General features: G+C 38.8%; 1 protein-coding gene across 1 annotated transcript in view; it reads left to right on the forward strand.

Annotated features, from left to right (window-relative positions):
* Positions 1-2,726, forward strand: part of cspg4 (chondroitin sulfate proteoglycan 4) — a 47,821-nt gene extending 45,095 nt beyond the window's left edge. Inside the window, exon 10 of the mRNA XM_041226652.1 lies at positions 307-2,726. Coding sequence (XP_041082586.1) covers positions 307-2,234 — 1,928 coding nt within the window. The 3' untranslated portion in view covers positions 2,235-2,726. The remainder of the gene's footprint in view (positions 1-306) is intronic.
* Positions 2,727-23,259: the final 20,533 nt, after the last annotated feature.

Genomic DNA, 23,259 nt, shown 5'->3' on the forward strand with positions numbered 1-23,259 from the left:
AACAGTCTTCTACTGCTGTAAGGTATAAATGTATATTATAAATGTGATGTCTTGTATACAGTAAATGTATGATAATGCTGTATAACATTCACATGCATTATTGCAGGGACCTTAGTAGTTTTGCATTTCAAGAAACTCAAATTTTACTGCATATCAATATCCTACTGATGTCAAAAAGTCTCACTTCCTTGTAAACAACAAAGCTTTAAAGTGACTTTGTGTTTCTAACTCTCAGTGACTCACTGCACTAATAATAACAGTTGTAACAGAGTTGTAAATAAATGTATATATGTTTGATCTTATCAGGTCTGAACGTCCAGGAAGGTGAAAGTACAACCATTGACAGATCCAAATTAGATGCTTCCAACTTCCTGGCCAGTCTACCGATGCCTCTAAGTGCGTCCAATGACATTGTGTTTGAGGTGACAAGGTTTCCTGCACATGGAAGGCTCTCTTTGGCTGGCCAAGCCTTGCAACTGAACTTTCCGTACTTCTTGCAAGAGCATATAGATAGAAGGGAACTTAAGTACCACCACGATGGTTCAGACACTGAAGCAGACAGCTTCACCTTTCAAGTATGGCTCAAGCCAAGGGAACAACAACTTGGAAGTCAGTCACAAAAAGGCATTGTCATTGAAGAGGCCTTCAACATCTCCATCAAGCCCATAAACTACAATCCTCCTGAACTGGTGAGCCAAAACCTTGTTCTGGAAGTCCTACAGGGTTCCATTAACGTTCTTAGCCAAGAGAACCTGAATACTGTTGACCAGGACAGTTTGCCTAACAAGATTATCTTTACAGTTACAAGAGGTCCTACCAATGGTCTCCTAATTGATAGAGACACAAACAACATAATCAACTGGTTCACACAAGCAAACATCAACTCTGGCCAGGTAGCTTTTGTCAGTGATGGAAGCCTATCTCCTGGTTTTATGGACTTCATTATCTTTGATGGAAAGCATCAGACTTCCTCTTATACATTGAATATCAATGTATTTTCAAGGAATCTGACTTTGGTCCAAGCTGAGGAGATCCATGTTAAACAAGGAGACACCAAAACTCTAATAACAAATAATGTTCTCAAGGGGATGGTGGATTCGAAGAAACAGCAGGAGGTGCTCTACAAGATAACTGAAAATCCAAAATATGGAACTGTGGTAGTTGATCAGCTCCCCGTGTCTCAGTTCTCACAGAGGGAAATTGATGAAGGGAGAGTCAGCTTCCAGTTCTTGAACTTCACATCCCATAAGGACAGTTTCAGGTTCATGGCGCAATCCAGTGCAGCCAATGTTTCTGGTGTTCTGAACGTCACTGTGAGTCCCCTGGTGGACTTACCAGAGGATCCCCTTTGGCCCAGAGAAACAACCATCTTGATGGACACCAGCATATTAAATGCCTCAAAACTGGCCAACAGGACTGAGAGTATTCCATCTTACAAGATAACACTTCAACCAAGAGGAGCCAGGTTTTTACCATCTAACAGCGGCAAGGACAAGAATGGCACATTACACTTCTTCACCCAAAAAGACCTTGAGGAAGGAAGGATTGTCCTGGAAATATTTAACCAAACAGATACAGGTGATCAGGTTCAGAATGATACCTTTCAGTTTATTCTGATGGCAAAAGATGTCCCGCCAGCTCTGGGTTCCTTATCCTTCAGGACTGCCCCCTACAACTCCTCTGTCATCTATGATGCAATTTTGATCAAGGTTCCATCCAGTGGGACTGGGGACCTAGACCAAGAAGGCAGGAACCTCCCTGGGGTGGAGGATTCTTCTTTAGCCTCTCCAGATACATCACGGTGGGGAGAGACTAAAGATGGGGCTTCCAAAGTTCACCCAACCTCCCGTCCTGTGAAAGCAGGAACCGAAAAGAAACAAGCAATGGTATCTTTGGAAAACAACATTTTAGCAATCATCATTCCCATCTGTGTCATCATCTTGCTCTTAATTGTGGCGGCTATCTTGGCATATTACCTCGTCCATCGCAACAAAACCGGGAAGCATGATGTCCAGGTGATCTCCTCCAAGCCCAAAAACGGAGAGATCAACAAAGAGACATTTCGGAAGACTGAGCCTGCCCACAGCATACCTCTATCGAACATGGGCCCACAAGTCTCCAAGGAAGGGTTTCAAGGCAATTCAGGACCCCCCAGTGGAGAACTTGACCCTGAGATATTGCAGTACTGTAGGACAACAAACCCAGCTTTAAAAAAGAATCAGTACTGGGTGTAAGCTTGGCGCATGACCACATTGGAGGAGTTCCATTCAATTCATTTTAAAGAGTTTTAAAAGTCATTCCTCGCAGTATTATTCAAATTTTGTTACTAGGGCTTAACCCACCACTGGCCTTTATTTTCCTCAGGTTTTGCAAAATGTATGATAGGTTCCTCTAGGCTGGTATTTCTAGTATAGTTTAGGTAGCAACTAACTTAGTTATACCTCACTAATAAAACTCACCGTATGAAGATTATGATAGCTGTCACAAGTGCTCAGTTTATCACTGATACACATACTGTATTAAGAATATTATGTCAAAAGAAGGTATGTTTTTATTATGCTAGAATGTATAGATTCCATTAGCTGATGGGATAGCTGGACTGTGTTGAGCAAAATCAACATAATGTACAAATAGATACTAGATAGACCAACCAAACTTCTAGCAATTATATGACATGGAATGTCAAAACACCTACAGTGTATTAAGTGCTTACGACAGCTACTGAATTAACAGCACTGAATAACAAAGTATACTATTGGGTCACTCACTGGAAATTACAGTGGGAACATTCCCAAGCTGCCAGCTGCCACTTAACTAACCTAGAGATTATAATATCTCCAACTCAAATGCTCATTTCTTCCAGCTATGATTGCTTCTCCCTACTAGGATATGGGCTGCAAATTGCGAGATCTAATTTTATGTCAAAGAAAATATATTTTCGATATATTGTTTACAAATGTAAAACATCTTTTCAAGGTGTTTAAATATGTATGTGAAGTCGTATACAATATTATCCATTTACACCATCAATAAAAAAAACAAATATATTTTCCATCTGCGATTGAAAGCCAGATTATGGAAATTACTTGACATTAACTATTTCTTTGCATTCAGATTTGGTTTTGTTAATACACTATAATTTGGTGCTAAAAACTAAACAGATTTTTTTCTTTTCTGACATTCGACTTCAAATAATATATATATATATATATATATATATATATAATATATATATATTATATTATATACACACACACACACACACACACACACACACACACGCACTTGAAAAACACAAATTGCCGTATGTAAATGCAGGTTCAACAGTGTAGCTTGTAGCATAATCACAGTCCCCTGCCCTGGTTACTAAACAGTGTTATATAGATGTACTGCTATCTAGAAGCATACATGTCTATTGCTGCAGCTGGACTGACATTCATATAATGATTTATTTGTTTTTCATGACTGCAGATAGTATTTTTTTCAAGTGTTCTTGGGTTCGAGCTTTTCCTCCAGCACCCACAGAAGGGCTAAGTACCTGAACCCATTGAAGCATGTATTGGTAGAATTGGAGCAACATGCATGAACAATCCAACTCAATCCCTCAACCTTTAGGTTAAGTTTGCAGTGACTGTGGGATTTAACTGTAAAGTGGTACTGAACATTAGACTAGAACACTTACAGTCACTGTATCCGGTCCTGTGAGTGTATTCATTTAAATAACAGATCAATGCCCTCCATTGCTGTATTGTTAGTATACAGTAGCATACGTGTCAACAGTCCTTATATGGCTGGTATAGTCCCAATTTCCTAACAAACGCCCGCGTCCCGATGCATAGGAAAAAAGTCCCGATATTTACCCATAGAAAAAAAATTCATTTATTTTGCACAGTAGAGTTGGTGAAAACCACACGCTGTGCTCTTGGTGTTGCTGACACATCTGCTGATCACTAACTTATACAAAGGTAAGAATGATTCATCATGTCTATTTTACTACCATGATGGTCATATGTGTTGAGTTGGGGGGATACTTCTATTATATGATAATGAGTGGGGTTTTTTGTGTATGCACTCTCCTATGTGTATGATGCATATGACGATGCCTCCCCCCTCTGGGAAGAGCGTCCCGCTGAACAGTTTCCAAATGTTGGCAAGTATGCAATAGTAAACACTAAAGGAATGACAAATATATTGTTTCAAATAGGGCTGTTCCAATACTCATATTTTCAGAATAATTCCCTTTAAGAAGTTTTGAGTTGTTAGGTATTAATTAAATGAGAACCTTTATTCAGTTTAAATTGGTGGGGCCTAATATATTTACATTTCCTATGTATATGATTTTTTGTTTTTAGTTTAAAGTTTCTTCAAATCTTGTGTTATATCTATCTTGGTGTCTGTGCAGGAATTCATTCATAACCACAGCATTCTCCTTTAAAAGGTTTTAAATTAAAAATCCAAAAATGTCTGTTGTAGATTTCACTTTTGTATATAAATATGTATATTATTATTTTGTTTCTAGTATATTTTCCAGGTTTGCAGTTGATAGGTGTTGACTTTCTCTTAGAAACTCCAGCATCAATATATACTAGAGCGGTTTTTATGAATATTTTATGGATAGTTACAGATACTGTATAACATTCCAAACCAAACCATAGCACTGACAACAGTTATCTCTGTACCCCAGATAACGGCAGTCATAGAAAGGCTTTTATTATAACTCCAGTCGCTGTGTCTCCTGTGAGTCACATGATATAGATTGTACACTGTGTTCTATCCTGCTACTAAAACTGCGACAAGTGAATGGCACGCAGTTGCATTGCCTTTGGAAAGGAGCATTTCTGTGCAGCACAGCGAACGTTGGGCAAATATATACATACCACCATGCCCACTAGGGCTGTTACACAGTGTACTCTCAAAGGAAATGGAAGAAAATGTATTTATATCAAAACTGTACAATGAAGGGGAGCGGTAAAATTGGACCTGAAGCTAATATACAGTATCAATTAAAATCACAAATGCACAGCCAGGTTCATTGTTTCACCCCAGTGGCAGTATTGCTGTAGCCATGCTTTTTATACACCCTCTTTGTTGATAATTATACACTAATCTTCAAAGAAAACTATGAGAAACGATGTAGGAATGTCTTAAACTTGTCAGTATTTAAAAGAATGTTGTTAAGAAATTTGAGAAGTGTTGTGTAATTATACAAAAACCTGCTGTAAAAATTCCCCTTAACAATAAACTATTAAAAAAAGAGTGTAAAATGTGTTGTTTTTTCCTACCAATTGGATTTTTGACAATGAAATGTCAAGGTTATGGTGTGTGTTTTGACTTGACTGCATGTGGCACTGGGTAAGGTACATGAAAGACCCTTGCAATGTAAATTAGGTCATGTCAGAAAATTTACCAGCTTGCTGAAATTTTGGCTCTTTCGTACAGTGATTACGATATGGTGCTGAAGAACCCAAGGTATCAGGTTCACACCCAGCCTCCCCTTTGTTTTGGGTTGCCTCGGTCTCCTGAATAAGACTTACCACCATCCCACATAGGGTGATTCAAAAGCAGGGCAGCAAGATGTACTGTCAAGAACGTATTGGGGTATTAGTTATTATTATTTACAGATGCTTTTATCCAAAGCAATTTACACAGACTAGGGGGTGAGTCACTTATAATAGAACCTTGTTTTTTTACATCTCATCCAAAGGATGGAGCACAAAGCAGTTAAGTGACTTGCTCAGCATCACACACAGTGAGTCAGTGGCTGAGCGGGCATTAGAACCCGGGGACCACCTGGTATCAAGACCTTTTCTTAACCACTGGACCACCAAGCCTGCTGTCATGTGGCATTGGTTTTACAGATGTAAAGTCTATTAAATTGATCTAAACAGCTGGAAGAATAAACTAACATATCAAAAGCACACTTCAGAGACTTGCTGCACACACTGTTACAGACATTTATTTAGTTCAAGTCCCCTTCTTTTAATGATTACATGACTGTATTATTTAGATCTGCCATTTTTCAACTGAATACATACAATGCAATAATAAAGATGAAATAGGAGATTTTCATCCCAGCTTCCCTGAAGGAATTCAAGGTTTTATGAAGAGATGTATTCCTCCATACGATTGCTGAAGCACATGGTGACACCATACTATGGATTAAACACGTCCTGCCCCAAAACCAGGAGCCTGAGCTAAAGAAATAGCCTCACTAACTCAGCAGATGTATTTAAACCTAAGCATTGATCTTCACAGCTTACAAAACACTTATTTATCTTTCCTTGAAAACTGTAACTTCTGTCCATTATACTTAAAATTGTTTCTTCTCCGCTAGTATTTGACATAGAAAATTGAGTGAGAAGAGGGTTTAATACCTGAAGCCAGACCACACTGATAAAAAAAGTCTCTGTAGAATGTAAACTGTGCTAAGAATTAACTATTCATAACTGTACTTTTTTCAAAGTAATAAGTTACAGTAAGTAGTTACAATTTTGTTCAAGTAACTTGTAACTGCAGCAGATTACTTTTTAAAAGTCACTTTCCCAACACTGGCTAGGGTAGTGACGTCTGTTATGTTCCAGCAGTGCCCCTTGATCCTTTTGTGACGTCTCTCCAAAACCAAAACAATTTGATTCTGTCTGTTATTCCTGCATCAGATCCAATGGGAATGACACAGACTGAACAGTAAATTAGAGAAGCATAGTGTTAGACTCTAATTCAATTGACAAATCAAAGTATTCTGCGAATAAGCCTGCAGTAACAATTGCAGAGGCTCTTCTAAAAACAGTGATTGTGAAACCATAGGGACGCTACTCGTAGCCATGTGAATGTTATGTTAGAGCACTGATTAGTGTTAACCAGGAAACTTGTACATAAATATCAACCTGCAAATAGACAGACACCCCCAACACATTCCCAGAATGTGATATACTCTGTATCTTATGCTTCAAGATTATACGTCTACAGTTTTATTTACTGAAGGAAAAAATTCAATTTAGTTTTTCTTTTTGGAATGTAGTTCCCATTGTGGCATCCAACTTTTAGACCAGCATTTCCTCAATCATACTTCTACTTAAACGAGATGTAAGTGGATAGTGGAGAGATTAGTGCAGAACAGGCCTGTCCTGTTGGTTTGGTGCACAGGCTGTTATAGCTAGGATGTACCAGCAGGTGGTGCCATTTTGTGATGCAGGATTTACAACACAAGCCCTACCAGCTGAGACCTCAGCAAAGTGCAGAATCTTGGTTGGAAAACAGAATGTCACAGGGTTGTGAATATTAACTTTCCATACTACATGGCAGAAGGCACAAGTGTCATCCATCCATCAACAGTCCAAAGCATCTATAACCATGTTCCATAGTCCAATTTCTGTTTTTGTGCATATTTTAGCCTTTTAGTCTTGTTCCCCTTTCTTAACACAGGTATTCTTACTGCAACACATCCTTTAAGTCCTGATTTCAAGAGCGACCGTCGTACTGTTGATTTGATGGACAATGACACCTGTGCCTTCTGCCAGTTCTGTTGTCAATTCAACGCTTGTCTTCTTTCTATTCCTTAAGGATATTATCTTCAAGTATTGCTCATCCTTGTTACACAGCTTTATGGGTCTTCCAGTCCTGGGTTTGTCAATTACAGATGATGTTTCTCTGTTCTTGTTGATTATGCTTCGGATACCACAACTTGAAAATCGAGTGATGCGAGCTATTTCATTCAATATAGTTCCTTCTTATGCGAGTCCAGCTTGTTATAATAGTAGAAAACACTAATGGAGGTTTTGAGTAAATTGTTGATGCTCATAATGTAGAGTAGAAAAATACAACATGTCTAAGACTTTTGCACAGCAGTGTATATTGTAAGAGTTTATTTTTAAATACACTGTATGAGCCCCACAGTGTCTACAATATAACTCCACTGATACAGCCTGATATTCACTATACCTCACTAGGGCTCTCACTAACATCAGGTGTGGAACGTTGTCACAGCCCTCCTGTGTTTCTGATCCCTCCATGCTCCCTCTGTAAGGGGTGTGTGCAATCTAGGGAGGCTCTACGTAATCACATACATTTTATTTGTTTCTTAGTTTGATGAAACAGGCTTATACCTGCTAGCAAATTGCTTCGCTCTATGTAATTCGTGCTATGAGGCACACCTTTCTTTGTTAAAACACACCCAGAGAGAGGGAGGGCCAGTTGAGTTTTCATCCACCCCTGAGCTGCTGGGTGCAGCTTGGTATTCAGTGAAGACATATGGTTTATCCATGAGTAAACCGGATATCTATTCTGTTATTTGTAATACATATTGCAACGTCTTGTATTGCTACAGTATACTAGAGTATATTTTTGCTGGTCATTAGTACACCCCTGAAACATAAAACGCTTGAGAGATTTTTGGTTTAGATGTATTTCATTAATTGTTTTATCGGTTTCTATTTTTTTTTTTTGTTTGTTTGTTTTTGTTTTTGTTTTTTTTTTTGGGGGGGGGGGGGGGGGGGGGGGGTTGTTAGGTATTTATTTTTATGGTACCTTTGCTATTGCTCAATTACACTTAACATGCAATTTCCAAATATGGATATTGACATACAAATGTAAGAACAGTAGCTGACTGATTTCAAAACTGTCAAGTCGGGTATTAACAACATGGCTTGTGTTGTTAATCCCCTCAAAAGTATCTTCTATCTTCTTTACTATTAACAGCCACAAGTGCATTATTCTTTTTAATATAATTGAAGATATAATTCCATGAATCTTGCCTGTCGTGCTCTTCTGTCCATTATGTAGGTCTCATATGTTCAGAGTCTTTTATACTTTGGTGATTTCACCTAAGTAATGTCAAAGCATGTCAGAGAGCAGGGGATGCAGCTGATTCATTAATGACAGGAAAGAAGGTATTGAATAGGTGGAGAGAATTCCACATTGCTGAGTGATCTAGGCAGTGCACTGAAAGTAAGGCATGCAAACTTTAACCTAGCATGAAGATACCTGGGATTCTTTCAAAACTGCATGTAGCAAATGGAATTACCCAAAGAAACTGCTTTTAAAGATTTTTTTGGAGTTTATTTTACTATTTTCAAAAATGTTCTTACCTTAACATTTACTAAAAACTGTCTTTATATTGAAAGTTAAAGCATGATAATAACATGTCTCTTTTATGAGTGGGTATAGGTATGCTTTTTCTACATGGAAGGTAGTTACATGATGCAATTATCTCCTGAGACTGACAGGCACACATCAAAGGCACATCCACTCAGGCCAGACACACCCATATTGGGGAGATTAGGATGGGGAAAGCTGCAGGCTTTGCTAGGCCACATTCAATGCCTGCAGTTCCTATAATTTCCCTGACAACTGGAGGGGCGGGGTGGGGTTTGGGGGGGGGAGCTAAGTTTTGCTCTGCCAAGAGTTCTGGCTGCTCACAGCAGGGAGTGTGCTGTCAGATGTCGGATATTGCCCAGTTACAGTTTTGGATGACACCCAGATGCTTTCTAGAGGCAGTGCCAAACAAAACAAGGGGCAACTGCAAGAATTTTACTTTTTTAATTACTATACCACAGTTTTTTGTAGAACAATTCAGGGCAAGGACACTGAGAAAGCTTAAAGCATTGTGGACTAAAAACAAAAAGTTACATCTCACTTGTCTGGCCTGCATAAACTAAGAGCTGGAGCTAAGGAAGTGTGTCCAAGTGATTAAAGCTGAAGACTGGAATGCAGTATTTTTTTTTTCATATTGTTATAGCTGAGGGGTGCAAATCCAGTTCTCCAGTTCTTTCAGCCTTTCATAACTTCCTTGATATGTTTACCCAAGCCTTCTGCCCATCCATGCTCACCCAGTTCCTAGCAGCTGGTTTATCTCAAAATTCTGTTCAGGTCTTAAGGGACCCCACCCCTGTGTAAAGATGTGCTGCATACAGTAACCACTTTTGGGTACTTTATAACAGTGGCATTATTGTAGAGTTAGAGGAAATAGAAAGAATATGCAAAGAGGTTCAGGAAATACCTGTGCGCTCATAAGATTAGCAATACCTTGCAGAACAAGTAAAGGAGCACTGGAACACAAACGAAGAACAAGATACTTCAAGATACTTCAAGATACTCTGGGAATAAAGCATGAACTTTTTGCCCCCAAGACAGTGGGTACTGCTGATCAAAACAGTACCTTTTTAAACTGCTCTTTTAACTCAGCTAATTGATTTCATTCTTAATCTTAAAGCGACTGTACAGTAACACCTAACTATGAAGGCCAGTCAAGAACCTTAATAGGGGGTGGCCTTACTAATAAAGGTACATAATCAAAACATTTCTCAAATAATTTTATTAAGATTATTTTAGTCTCAATTACTCTAACTCACTGGTTTTTAAATTCTAAATCAAATGAGTTATAGCATGTGGCATCTTATTTATTTTAGTTGTCTTTCATGCCAAGCTTTCTTTATTGGTTTAGCATATATATATATATATATATATATATATATATATATATATATATATATATATATATTATATATATATATATATATATAGCTAAATCTAATGTTGAATGTATGTTTTTAGAGGGTTTGGTAGTTTTCTTATTAGTCTGGTAATTACAGGTTTGATACGTATGGAACAGCAATATAAAGATACTATATTCTGTAATTTGTGCAAGACAGTTTCAGTGATGACAAAGTAATCTGATGCTTTATGAGGAACAGTCCCAAAAGCAACAATGCTATGAAACATTGAGTAGGATTTCTCTGTGATCCCCTCCCTGGAGGAATCAGAGGGGATCACCATTGAGAAATGGCCACTATTAAACAACTTGTTTACATGTTATGTTGTGTTCTGACCCAAAGTATTTGCTCAAAAAAAAGTTTAAGTTCAATACGATCATTTATTAAACTTAGATTACAGTAAGCTTTACAGAAAAGGTCAAAGATATGCATATCTGCTAATTCCGGAGGTGCAGAGTGTAGCAGTCTTCCTCTGATCTAACATCAGACTCTAACTATGTCACAAAAGGGCAGCAATAATATTATCATTGAAACTTATTATTAAGTTCTTTCAGAGAATTCAAGAATGAGGTTATAAGTACATTTTAGGGTATCAGCATGCCTTCTAAACATGATCACTGTGTATGTGTGACTCTGCTATCATAGACTTCTTTTTACATTGTCTATGCCACATCCTAATACAACCGTAAGCTCAAACAAAGTACACAGTTAAATCACACTATCATTGCAGCACAGAAAATGGCAAACAACTTTCCATATTGTAATATCTATCTGTAGAGTATAAACACCCTGCAGGCTCACTTTGAATCAGTGCCATCTCCTAGGGACAGTGCTTTCTGTCTGGTTTCTGTTTGTCTTATCCTCTACAAATAAGGTCACATTGATTCTATAATTAGAGAGGTCTTAATTGGTATTAGCAGGCATACTGGTATAGCCGAAAAACCTAAGGAAAGAAATGTGAATGTAATGAATACTGCTATTGTTGTCAGAAATGCATTTTCTCTTCAGAGCCGCTTGTGGAAGCATCAAGCTGAAATATGGAGTTACTGACATCTGAGATCCATCGCTTGCCAAGTTGCTGAACCCTGTGACTGTGTACAAATAATCTGTCAGATTGAAAGGGACATTTGATATGATTCTGTATAATTAATTCACAAGCAATTACTTTGATAAAAACCTATACAGGATTATGGGCCATATATAGTTTATCACTGTTAAAAAATATATACATTAAAAAATAATGTTGGATCCATACAACCACTCCAGGTTTTCATACATGCTTGATTAGCTACAGTGTATAAGTAACAAGCTCAGGTGAGTCGTCTTAAACTCATAGTAAACCCAGGAATGGATCAAACTACTATGCAATTGAGCTTTCTTCATTTTCCTTAAAGAGTGATGAGCTCATTTTCCAGTTGCCATTAGTTTTCATTTTTCCTGCACTTCCTTGTTGCAGTTGTGGCTCATTAACTGTATGCATGGCTACCAGTAGCATCCCTTTAGTCTGACCCCTACTGAATGTGCTTTGCTAATACTTGGTGGAAGCACCTTTGGTAGCAATTACAGCTGTGAGTCTGTTGGGATAGGTCTCTACCAGCTTTGCACACATAGATTTGGCAATATTTGACCATTCTTCTTTACAAAACTGTTAAAGCTCTGTCAAGTTCCTTGTGGAGCTTTGATGGACAGCAATCTTCAAGTCATGCCACAAATTTTCGATTTTGGATTTAGGTCGGGGCTTTGACTGGGCCACTTAAGGACATTTATCTTTTTGTTCCTTAGCCACTCCAATGTAGCTTTGGCTGTGTGCTTTGGGTCGTTGTCATGCAGAAAGGTGAACTTCCATCCTAGTTTCAGTTTTCTTCCAGAGAGCAGCAGGTTTTCCTCAAGGACTACTCTGTACTTTGCTCCATTCATTTTCTCTTCTATCCTGACAAGTGTCCCAGTCCCTGCCGACGAGAAATATCTCCATAACATGATGCTGCCACCACCATGCTTCACATTAGGGAAGGTGTGCTTTGCATTTAGGCCAAAAAGTTCCCTTTTAGTTTTGTCAGGCCACAAAACTTTTTGCCACATGGCTACAGAATCTCCTGAGTGTATTTTTTTGCATAATTCAAAAGGGATTCAAGTTGGTCTTTCTTGAGTAATGGCTTCCTTCTTGCCACCCTACCATACAGGCCAGATTTGTGGAGTGCTTGGGATATTATTGTCTTGGTAGCCTCATTGATCAGTCTCCTTCTTGCTTGGTCATCCAGTTTGGAGGGACAGCCTGTTCTAGGCAGGGTCTTGGTGGTGCCATACACCTTCCACTTCTTAATAATCATCTTGACCATGCTTCAAGGGATATTCAAGGCCTTTGATATTTTTTATATCTATTCCCTGATCTGTGCCTTTCAACAACTTTGTCCAGGAGTTCTTTTGAAAGCGCCTTGGTGCTCATGGTTGAGTCTTTGCTTTGAAATGCACTACTCAGCAGAAGGAACCTACAGGAACTGCTGGATTTATCCTGAAATCATGTGAATCACTACAATTTAACACAAGTTGAGGTCACTTAACTTGGTGTGTGAATTTAAAGACAATTGGTTACACCTGAGCTAATTTAGGATTGCTATTACAAGGGGTGTGGACACTTATCCAATCAAGCTATTCCAGTTTTTATTTCTCATTAATTTTCTACAAATGTCTAGAATATTTTTTTCACATGGAAGTTGTGGGGTAGGATGTGTAGCTAAATTTAAAAAAAAAAAACTATTTTAATGCATTTTAATTCCAGGCTATAAGGCAATAAAAGGCTAAAAGTTTGAAAGGGGGTGTAAACTTTCTATATGTACTGTATGTGTGTGTGTGTGTATATATATATATATATATATATATATATATATATATATATATATATATATATATATATTATTTATTTTATTTATTTATTTATTTATTTTATTTATTTATTTATACACACACACACAAACGATATTTTGAACATTTGCCTTACCATTGCACTTCAGAATATAACCCATATCTTTAATACAGACACACTGTAGATTACATAAGCTACTCAAATATGTGCACTGCCCCTTTAATTGTTTAGAGGTCAATGCCAGTGTGTGCTTAGCTATGTATTGGCTCCTGTGCTGGGGGATACCTTTAACATGGAGCCTCCTGTTGTGATGTACAGATCTGCCCTACAGGCCACAGACGGCTGCTCTGTCCCACGCAGCCTGCATCATTAAAGCTGTACTTACTGCCCACTGTGGTGAGCAGAGTACAAGGCTTCCCACATGAGACACCAATTATCCCCACACATAGATCACACAAAGTGAGCTAGCTGCCTCCCTCTAACATTCTAATTAAATGCAAACTCTTAAATGCACTATTCACAGTTGTATGTGCTCTATCTAATTGCTTAAAGCTACTTAGGTTCAGAAAAAAAGCCTAAGGATGTGCTGATTTATAGAGGTATAAGGCCAGTCACAAAACTTAAGGACTGTTTTAAGGATTCTTTTTTAAGAGTGTTTTGTAAACTTGTCTTGTATTTCAAATAGTGCTTTGAAAAATGAGAATAAACTATTCCATGCTTTCTAAATCGTTGAAAAGAGTTTAATTTGATTTTAAATCATTAAAATTGTCTTTAAAAAGAAATGTTCCTTAAAAAAGGTTTTATGAACAAGACCCATGGTATGTCAATTGTGGTAGAATACCATGGTACTATAAAGATGCCTGTTTACTCCACTCTGATTGTCTGATAAAGAGGTAACTTTTTTAGACAGGTATTACCTTGAATGCTGTGCCAGTCTTGGCAGTCAACCTTTTCTGGGGGGTAAAAGCAAGCACAGTAATCACTGCAAATCATTTCAATGTGTGCTTGCAAATGATCCTCACAGATGTATTCATATTCTGTGGGTGGGTACTGTTGGGAGAAACATCGACTGTTATAAAAGTCTTCGATTTTGTGTCTTTCGCTCCCCACCATTATAATGACATCTGCCAAGTTTCATATCAATCCAAAAAGTCGTTGCTCAAGTTACATGAACAAATCGTAGTTAGTTACAATAGCTTAGTTTAAAAAAAATGTAACTAGTTGCAATTGCAAATACTTACTTCTCAGGCACAGTTTACATTTTACAGAGATATTTTTTTTTTCAGTTTGGTGTGAAATATTATTTGAAGATCCGGCTATCGAACCCACTGGTTCTCTCTTCTGATGCCATTTTCTAACAAGACGATATGAAAACGTTAGTAACTATGTTATTTTTTACATACCATTTATTTGTCACACAATATGTTGTTGCCTGTTAATATGTATGCTGCACACTTGTCCAAATACATAAATATCTGAATAAATCTTGATGGGTTTACATACTGTCCCTAGAAGTAGTTTAAACCAAATCTACCAAAACCCTGCTTGTTACTACTAAATAAGCATGCTCCTGCTGCTACCTACAGAGGTAGAATGTGAGGAAAAACTGACATTTAAAAGAGGACCTTTTCCCTTAATTGTGTTTTTGTCACATTGATTGCAGAGCTGATATTTTCAACACGGATTTATAAAGGTCAGTGAAGTAACTTAAAGAAAATGATGGTGATTAAGTAGATTCAAGAAAATGCAGAGTCCTTTTCTTCAATCAGTTGCCAGGTTTATTGAAATATGCAGGGAGTCTGGTCCCAGGTACAGGACAAACAGAATACTCATCATTACAATGTTTGCGTGACATTAAATACCCTTCTGTATAGATGGTCCACCTCCTCTTTCTCTGACACTTAACCAATGGTCAAGGTACAACACATTATTATGTTAATTTAGTATGTGTGTGTGTCTGTATGTGTGTGTGTGTATGTGTGTGTAGTCTAGTGTGACAACCTCTGAACTCAGTGCATTCTTCACACTCCTGGAGAAAAAAGGTCCATAAATCTGCCCCTTTGATCCTAGTGGCATTATCTCTTTCGATCTCTCTGAGAACCTCTGGGTCCAACGCCAGTCCCTGGGAGCCTTTTAGCCCCTTTATGCTTTGCCTTCCAAAGTCTTACAGCCTGGCCCCTTCTGGTCCACAGCATTGTTATCTTTTTAGCTTGCAGTCAATGTTGGGCAAGAAACTTGAAGACACAAGGTCTCTATCAATTGTAAGCAGTACATGCAATTTGAACCAAACAGTCTGCTATCTGAAATATTAGTCTCTTTTCAGAAAAAAAAACACCAGTATAGCTCTGCCAGTCCACATGCGTAGCAAACTGCTAATCAATTCTCAATCCATGTTTTCCAACAGTCAGCTTTAATATGTAAAACCGTACAGGACACTAAATCCTTAAACAGCAGTATAGCTTCAGCCTGCTGTTCGAACATATTGAATAGAGTTCAATCTTATTGACCATCTGGGAATGGATTACTGTGTGAAACTGATCCGGATATAATGCAACTATAAATAAGACAAGTGCATAAGCCTGGATTGCCTGACAGGACCCCTCTGCTCTGTTGCTCATTCACAGAGACACAATGAGACAAATGTTCTGTGCTGAGGAATGCTGTGAATGTGTACTCCTATTGCTAACAAATGGGACTATGTACAGGCTTGTGAAGGTGTGTGTATCCTTTTGACATCTATTTGGAGTCTAGGTTGAATACACAAATGTATAGGGGTGGCTAAAACATGGGGCCTCTGAGAGGCTCACCTGGTAAAGGCACTGCCGCCCGTGTGGTGTGGGTCACAGTCAGAGCAGCACAGGTTTGCATCCAGGGAGCGTTGAATTGGTTAGAAAGGCAGAACCACTCAAGTTTGAAGTGGGCATCTGCAGGGCCAGCCTTTTCCCTCATTAACATCCGAGTAGAGGTCCTGGGTGTAAAGAGGCAATTGACTTGGTCGTGGGATTGGAGGACAGCCACTAACTTTCAATTCTCCTAAGCTGTTGAGGAGATTACTGTGGTGGGGGATCGTAACCGAACATTCCAACACCTGTCAGCATTCGTGACCTCATCTCAACTCACGATCAACTAGGGGCAGAATCTATAACACCAGTACATGACTGACACAACTATGTGATGTTACACCTTGAAGGGAAACTCCATATGGTGCTGGATTGAACATATTTATAAATATAATTAATATTCATTTTCAAAGGAAAAATGATAACAATGATGAATTGCAAATTAATACAAATTCATACTTTGAATAAAATGTTGCTGTTGATTTTCTGTCTCTAGAATCAACTTGTTTACAACACAAGATGTGTTGGCTGCTGAGAGCTATACATTTCATGAGAGACGTTGTTTCTTTCCTGTTTTAGTTGTGGAACTCTGTTGGTCTGAACCATTAAAGGGAAAAATCAAACACAAAGCAGGGGTCTAGCTGAGGAAAAAGCCTTCTGTACATTATTATCTAGTGCTTGGAAGGGATGTGGAAAGGAAAAGTGGAGTAAATTGACATGACCATTGAGTTTCTATGCAGGGGTTTCCATTTATGACTTGTCATAATCAACTATTATTGAAAACAGAGATCCGCTGTTTGTCATCGAGAGAGGGTACAGGCCCTTAAACAGCAGTATGACTCAATGAAAACTTAGCCTGTAACGATAATAGCAGTGCTGGAACAGCAAGAACTTTGATATTTGACATGCTTTTTGAAAACTCAGGAAGCTACCGAGACTCGCCATTCATAGATTTCTGACCTGTCTGAAATGATTTGTGTTGTGGATGAGAGTTTTTTCCCAAAATGCATTTGTAGTTATTTTTGGAGAGCTCTTCTGGAAATATACTCAGACTCTCTGCATACTGCCTGACAGAAGCTGATGCCGTGCAAATGAAAACAACTTCTGCGATGTAAAACAGAGCAACCAAGACAGGATGTTTTGAAAGTGCAGTTGAACTTTTCATGGAAATCGGGTATTGTTGAGAAGTCTGTACCTCTCTTACACTGAAAATTGCAATAACATTATTCTGTTTTCATTAAATTGGGTTTGACAGATAAATATACATCAGCAGAATTAATGCATGCAAAATGAATGTACAGCAGTAAAAGGCTAACTTTCCTAAATGTTCTGGAAGTCTTTCCTTCACCCCTTGGCCTCCACTGTATCACCATTGTGTTCAAGATACATTGTAAGAAATATAATATAGGCTGGGCATTCACCACTACAAAGGTATTAAAAAAAAAACAGTCTAGTTCCTTTTATACATATGGTCACACCTGTGATTGCTGACTGGGACAGATTTAACCCCATCCCTTTCAGCCTTACATTTTCACATACACTTTACATGGGTAGGGTATCTGCCCTACCACAGTGACTATAATTCATTTCCCAGTTTTCCAGGTAAATACTGGGGGTAATATCTGGTGACCTGCTTAAGTAAACCTGTACCAGTACTTTAAGTTCAGTTTGTTAAAAAGAGTTTTCCACAAAACAATTTTTAATGACATAAAGGTATTGACAAATGGAAAGTCTTTTGTGTGTGTGTATGTGTGTGTGTGTATAAATTCATATTTTCATATGTTTCAGTGAAATGTGTGCTTTGTAGAAATGGCACAAATAAACAGGAGACTGGTTGCATGTGTCTGGAGTCATTTTGCATACTGCTTGTCTGAATATTTCCTCAATGTGTCTGGAGTCATTTTGCATACTGCTTGTCTGAATATTTCCTCATTGTGTCTGGAGTCATTTTGCATACTGCTTGTCTGAATATTTCCTCGATGTGTCTGGAGTCATTTTGCATACTGCTTGTCTGAATATTTCCTCAATGTGTCTGGAGTCATTTTGCATACTGCTTGTCTGAATATTTCCTCAGTGTGTCTGAAGTCATTTTGCATACTGCTTGTCTGAATATTTCCTCAGTGTGTCTGGAGTCATTTTGCATACTGCTTGTCTGAATATTTCCTCAATGTGTCTGGAGTCATTTTGCATACTGCTTGTCTGAATATTTCCTCAATGTGTCTGGAATCATTTTGCACACTGTTTGTCTGAATATTTCCTCAATGTGTCTGGAGTCATTTTGCACACTGTTTGTCTGAATATTTCCTCAATGTGTCTGGAGTCATTTTGCATACTGCTTGTCTGAATATTTCCTCAATGTGTCTGGAGTCATTTTGCATACTGCTTGTCTGAATATTTCCTCAATGTGTCTGGAGTCATTTTGCATACTGCTTGCCAGAATATTTCCTCAAAATGAGAGTTATGTTTTGTAGACATTGTGCTTCCATGGCTCTGGCTGCTAATGACTTGTAAACAAACTGATAGTCCCTAAAAAAACAACTTCTTACTGAAAAAAAGGAACAGGGTATCAAGACATCAAAGTATAAAGGGGTAACAACTCAAGGTTGTGATTGCTGTGCAAACAGTTTGAATTGCACAAGGTGGTTCAAGGTACAGTATATTCAAATAACATTGTGTAGATAAGCACTGCTGGCTAACTCCAAAAGACCAACGCTGTATTATTATAATTGTTATTCATATAATTCCCCAGTGATAGGGATAGAGTGGGGGTGGTTGTACAGCATGTACACTTTACATTCTTTCTAAACTGATCATCCACTTGGGATGAAGCTTGTTATTAACATTATTTAGCATAAGGTGTTCAGAGTAGCAATTTTTTTTTTATTTTATATCTTTCTAACAAGACATTAGTTCAGATATTGCAGTCATTACAATATACTTTACCAGGATACTAACACATAGTTTGCTTAGCTAATGCTATGTAGATTTTAAATACCACTTATCTATTTTGTATTAAACAAATTCATTGCCATATCTTATTCTATACTGTTCTATACATACTGTTGCTATACATCCTGGTTTTCAAATGTTCTTCATACTGATGGCTCTAATTTGTAATTTAGAGCCGTGGCGGGGGATGTATGTTGCTGGCATTATTACTGATGCTGCTGTTGTCCTCATGGCCCATGCTGATATCCAGTTCATGGTAAGGAATAGCTGGAGTCTGTTTCCATTGTCTTCATTTCCCAAGCAGGAAATTTGTTTTTGAGTGTTGCTAGTAATCTCAGGAATGTGCCCCCTGACCCTCACGGAAGTGGCTGCTGATTCTCTCTGAAGGGAGACCAGTTTGGCACCCGGAAACGGGAGGGGGGGGGGGGGGTGGGGGGGTGGGGGGGTGGGGGGGGGGGGATCTTGTGTTTCATCCACAGGAAATCCACTCCTCTCCAAAACAACAACAAAGGAACATATCCCTGATTGGCTTTCTCCTTCTGCTAAACTCAGTGCAGCTGAGGGCATTGAAGACATTGAAAAAGACTTCTGGTCAAAACATTTGTCATTGAATTTATTAAGTTTCTTTTAGTGTTTCTATCTATGGTCTGTATGGATTCATGGAAAGACTGACAGACAAAAAAAAAGTTAGCTGGATGGATACAAATAAAGCGGACATGGGAGATTTTGAATGATACAGTGCACTGCAGGCAGTATAACTTTGTAATGCTGTTCTTTTATTACAGAGCAGATACAGACACCCAGTGATTGTTATCAAAACACTACTTACAGGCTTCTATAATAGTCAAGGCCAATACAATAGTTATTTGAAGAAAAAGTATGACCAAGAGGAGGGCATTTGGTCAGTGTTTGTCTGGTAGCTGATTGATCTCAAAGTTATTTGTGTCTTAAAAGATTGAAATGATTCACCATCAACAACATGGCTAGCTAAACCATTCCAAAGCCTCAACACTCTGTGACAAGAAGTATCTCCCACCCTTTCTGTTCTAAGTTTGTCTCCACTTAATTGCCAACTATGTCTGGTTTCTGCTGGTTAGGGTAAACTTTGTCAACTCCTTTTAAGGTTGTATTACTTCAAACAAGTCGTCCTAAATTCTTCTTCTTTCCACCAGCGGGTGCACAGCACCCCTGTACTTTCAGCCAGGGGGTGCTGCTGTACCCCCAGCACCCCTGATCTCACTAGGAGTTACTGAAATTTTTAGCAGTGATCCTGACTGACCAAGTTAAAGATAGTCGATCAGCAGAAATACTGCCTTGTATGTAAGTTAGTAAGATATGTTAAATGACATAGAATGTATTTTTAAAAAGTAAAAAAAAAAAGTATATAAAAAAAAAAGTATAAGTACAATAATGCCATTAAAAAATGCACTTCTGTACTACTGTAGGTAACATTAAATAAAATACTAGTTAAATGAGCAGCACTGTGACAAATGCTACTGTATGACCGTACGTTTTCCTCAATCAAATTTATGTCTTCAATCAAAGACGTTGAGAAAGAAGTCGGAATGTTTATCGTTTAAGTTTCTTCTACTAATTACAAACTTAACATTATTGAGTTTTTTGTAGCAATGAGTGAATAAAACAGCATGGATAGAAACCACTATGGTTTTTATTAAGTGCTAAAATATAGATGTAAACGAATCAACAGAGTTCAAAGTGAAACCCATGCTCAGAAGAAGTCAGGAGTTCTGTGTTGAGAACATTATAAAACCTTGTTTACACGGTGCAATAAATTACAGGCAACATTGTTTTCAAACACAACAAAATTTGCTGTGTGTCTTTTTACTCTTCCAGACATAGCTTGTTGTGACTGTTTTGCGTTTCACACTAAAGTACAGCTGTGCTTTCATTTTGGTTTAACTGGTCAGTAATTCTGTGGCCAGGACCTTGATTTGTTCTAACCCTCCTGGCACGTTACACCTGTGCTATTTGGCTTCTACAGGCTGCCTGTGGCTTTTAGAAATGTATCTGTGCAGCAAGTCACAGCTGCAGTCTTGAACTAGGGATCTCATAATGTGAATGCCAAAGCTAGGATTCAACCAAGCAGGCTAAGGAGGGTCTCCCTCAGTCAAGCCAGTAGGAGTTCTATATATTAACCTGTTTGTTAAATTTTTCTTGAGTCAGTTGCATAGCATGTCTATTTAAGTGAAATACAGTGTGGTGATCTGGGTAGGGGTTGCACTGAACAGTCGATTGGTTGACTGGTCGATTCGAAAAGCGACAGTCGACTGCAGAAACTAACATTTCAAAACAGCAACAGCAACTTGGTAATACTTTTCTGAGTTTAAAGTGTATGCTAGGAACGACCTTGTTGTTAATGTCAATATTTGAATTGTATTCAACTGTTTAAAACAGAATTACATATACATTACATTTTAGAACACTGATTAATAGTTAAAAAACCAAGCAGTTTTAAATTATATAAACAAACTGTGCTGTTGCATTATTTTCATTGTGTTTGTGTAACCTGCTAGCAGTTCCAATGCAGTATGGGACAGCCCCTGGAGCACCTGTGTGTTGAGGCATTTCTCAGGGGGGCTTTTTGTGCCACAGGTGGCTAAAACAGATCTGACGTTTGTTATTACACCTACATCATGTTAGTTCCTGATGTAACCCCTACAAAACAGAAATAATGAAACTGTGTTTATCAAATAACACTAAAAACAAGAGAGAAAAATATTGGCATTGTGTTCACTCTTATCTGAGCAATTAACTGTCATAACTCTTATAAAAATAATTCACTGCAATATTCAATAGTAAATAATACAATGCACAGTATATAATAGTTTACACAGTTCTTAGTACTACAATGTGGTTATAGTATTTGGCAGTTTTTGGTATTTTCTGAGCTCTCTATACCAGAGCTGCCGATAGGCCCCTTCCTGAGATGACGACCTCGTTCTCGCCTACCTAAGGGTTAAAACTGTCATACTGAGGAAGCCATTTCTCTTTTTGCATCGAACCCGTGAGGGCGACCGATGCGACCTTGCGGTTGATGGTCGTCTATTCTTTCAGGGAACCAGGGTTACGGTAAGTAACCTAACATTCCCTTTCAATTCGAAGACAACCACCATCAACATTAGGTATTAGATAATGTATACCAGAGCCGTCGCGAGACTCCAGTTCCACAGATTGATTCATGTGGAAGGCTGTCATCACCTTGGGGAGGAAAGCAGAGTTTGTACGCAATGACACCCTGCTGCCATCGTCCCAAATACGCATGCAGGAGCTGTGCACCGACAGCGTCTGCAGCTCACTGACCCACTTTGCGGAGGTGATAGCCAAGAGGAAGGTTGTCTTCATAGACAGATGCTTCAACTCTATGGAGTGTATAGCTCAAATGGAGCCTTTGTGAGAACCTCCAGTACAACATCAAGGCTCCACTCAGGGAGAACGACCCTCCTAGGAGGGCGTAACGCCCAGTGCACTTGAGAAATCAGGTCTCCAAAAAATGCGCACACGGAGATACCGAATCTATGGGGGCATGGCACGCAGAGATAGCTGCTAAATACACCTTCAATGTGAAAGGTGACCTAACAGCATCAAGCAGTTCTTGCACAAATGCAAGATAACCGGCATTGGGCAAGAAACTGGGTTAAGACTTCTACTCTGAAACCAATTCTGAAAATACTTACTTATATGCATACAGCGACCTAGTGGAATCTGCCCTAGCCATCTGCAGAGTACCCACAACCATGTCTGATAGCCCTAGGGCTGGCCAGTGGTCCAGTGCCTCCCGCCTGACTGAGGAGATCCAGGTGAAGCAGGATGTCCCAGGGCTGGCCTTGTATGAGCTGGTATAGGGTCAAGAACCAGATTCTCCTGGCCCATCATGGGGCCACTAGTAGAACTGTCGCTTTCTTTAACCAGACCTTCTCAATGGCCAGGAGGAACGGGACTGGTGGGAACACGTAAAGGAGCATGCTGGGCCACTCATAGGCTAGGGCGTCGACGCCTATACCACAGGATGCAATGTGTCATCTCTGCCGAGGTGAAGAGATCGACCTGTGCCTCCCCAAACCGTTCCCAAATGCGCTCCACCACCTGGAGATGGAGTCGCCAC

This window comes from Polyodon spathula, chromosome 24 (assembly GCF_017654505.1).
Source record: "Polyodon spathula isolate WHYD16114869_AA chromosome 24, ASM1765450v1, whole genome shotgun sequence".
Classification (NCBI taxonomy): Eukaryota; Metazoa; Chordata; class Actinopteri; order Acipenseriformes; family Polyodontidae; genus Polyodon; species Polyodon spathula.